Here is a 1461-nt window from a genome sequence, read left to right as displayed (position 1 = left end):
CAAATTGGATCGCAGATATTAGCTTAATTACATGGCTGTGTAGTCATGCAACATATATTAACATTTAACAGGGAATCAGTTAAGTAATGGTAGTTTAGCAGCTGTGATGACAGCTTACTGAGGAAAGGATATGCAGAAAAGGTATTTTCCAGATGAAAACAGTAAGAGATTAAACCCAGAATGAAAGAGGCTCATCTACAGACCGGTAACTATGTACTGGGAGTCTCCTGAGAAAGCACAATCCCACATCCAGCCCCTCGACGTCTCTCCTGGATTGTTGCTCTTGATGCTCAGCTCAGTCATGAGGGAGAAATTGGACGTCCTCCAGATCTTACAGGTCTGGTCTGCGGAGCAGGTAGCCAGTAGTCTGTAAGACAGAAGCTGATAACTCAGACTCAGAGAAAAGAATTTGACAGCATGTAGATGTAAACACACAGGACGAGGACTCACGTGGAGTCAGGGCTGAACTTGCAGCGCAGCGAGTAACGCTTGTGTGCTGGGATTTTAGTCTTGGGAATAAGCTGGGTCACTTCATCTCCCATGCCTCCAGCGAGGTTCCAAACGTAACAGTTACCCTGTTGAGGAGAGGCAGGAGAAACATGAGTCTACGCTCTGTGACTCCAGCACCCTCTTACGGCCTGCGTGGGCCTACTGACCGAGCTGTTGACTGCAGCCATGTAACTGGCGTCCGGGTCAATGTGAACAGAATTAACCGAAACCTCTGGTTCTGGAATCAGCTGCTCGTTGTGATCTGTTTTCAGATCCCAGACATGAATGACGCCACTTTGGTCTCCAACAATCAACTCAGCCTAAACAAACAAAAAAACCCACGGAACTATTAAAGCAAATATAGTTTTGCAGCCAAGTGAGCAAACTCTACGTGACTTTCAACAATAACAGGACTGTCCGCCTATCTGGGAGTAAACTGTTGCACATCATGGCCTGAATGGCTCACCTGGTTGGGATGCAGACACACACAGTTGATCGGAGCGTTCACCTGAAAGATCCTTTGACACTGAAGGTTTCTTGACCTAAAAACAGACCAGAAGTTCAGCTTTAAAAAAAAAAAAAAATGTTCTCAACCAGCTGAAAGTGAACTATCAGTACCTCAGGTCCCAAATGCGAGCCATGCAGTCCTCCCCTCCTGTGTACATCCACCGTCCGTCCTCATGAAAACCCACAGACGTTATGTTCTTGCTGACTCCGTCATAGTTGATCACTGGGTTTGGGTTGTTAGAGTTCAGGTCGTACATGCGGATATGCTGATAGCCTTTAAAACAAGGAGGTAAAAATATGAAGAGGGATTTTTACCCACTGACAGTTTGAGCAGAGCGAAATCAGAGCAGATTAAGGGGGCTTGAATGGTCTAGTCAAAGTCCAGACCAAACTTTTTCATTCATAAGAGGTGGATAAGTAACCTAACTAAATTAACATCTCTATTGGATAATGTCTCCCTGCCCA

The 1461-nt window shown here is 45.4% G+C and overlaps 1 protein-coding gene across 1 annotated transcript in view; it reads right to left on the bottom strand.

Annotated features, from left to right (window-relative positions):
• The window catches only part of mlst8 (MTOR associated protein, LST8 homolog), a 3435-nt gene extending 2145 nt beyond the window's left edge, over positions 1–1290 (bottom strand). The window contains exons 1-5 of the mRNA XM_015377053.1: positions 1108–1290; positions 956–1031; positions 657–809; positions 451–575; positions 204–367 (exon numbers count right to left, since the gene is read on the bottom strand). Coding sequence (XP_015232539.1) covers positions 204–367; positions 451–575; positions 657–809; positions 956–1031; positions 1108–1253 — 664 coding nt within the window. The 5' untranslated portion in view covers positions 1254–1290. The remainder of the gene's footprint in view (positions 1–203; positions 368–450; positions 576–656; positions 810–955; positions 1032–1107) is intronic.
• Between the last annotated feature and the right edge of the window lie 171 nt (positions 1291–1461).

The sequence above is a fragment of the Cyprinodon variegatus genome, unplaced genomic scaffold (assembly GCF_000732505.1).
Source record: "Cyprinodon variegatus isolate N-32 unplaced genomic scaffold, C_variegatus-1.0 Scaffold146, whole genome shotgun sequence".
In the NCBI taxonomy this organism is placed as follows: Eukaryota; Metazoa; Chordata; class Actinopteri; order Cyprinodontiformes; family Cyprinodontidae; genus Cyprinodon; species Cyprinodon variegatus.
Note: the sequence above shows the minus strand (reverse complement) of the source record. Positions and strands in the feature narration are given on the sequence as shown.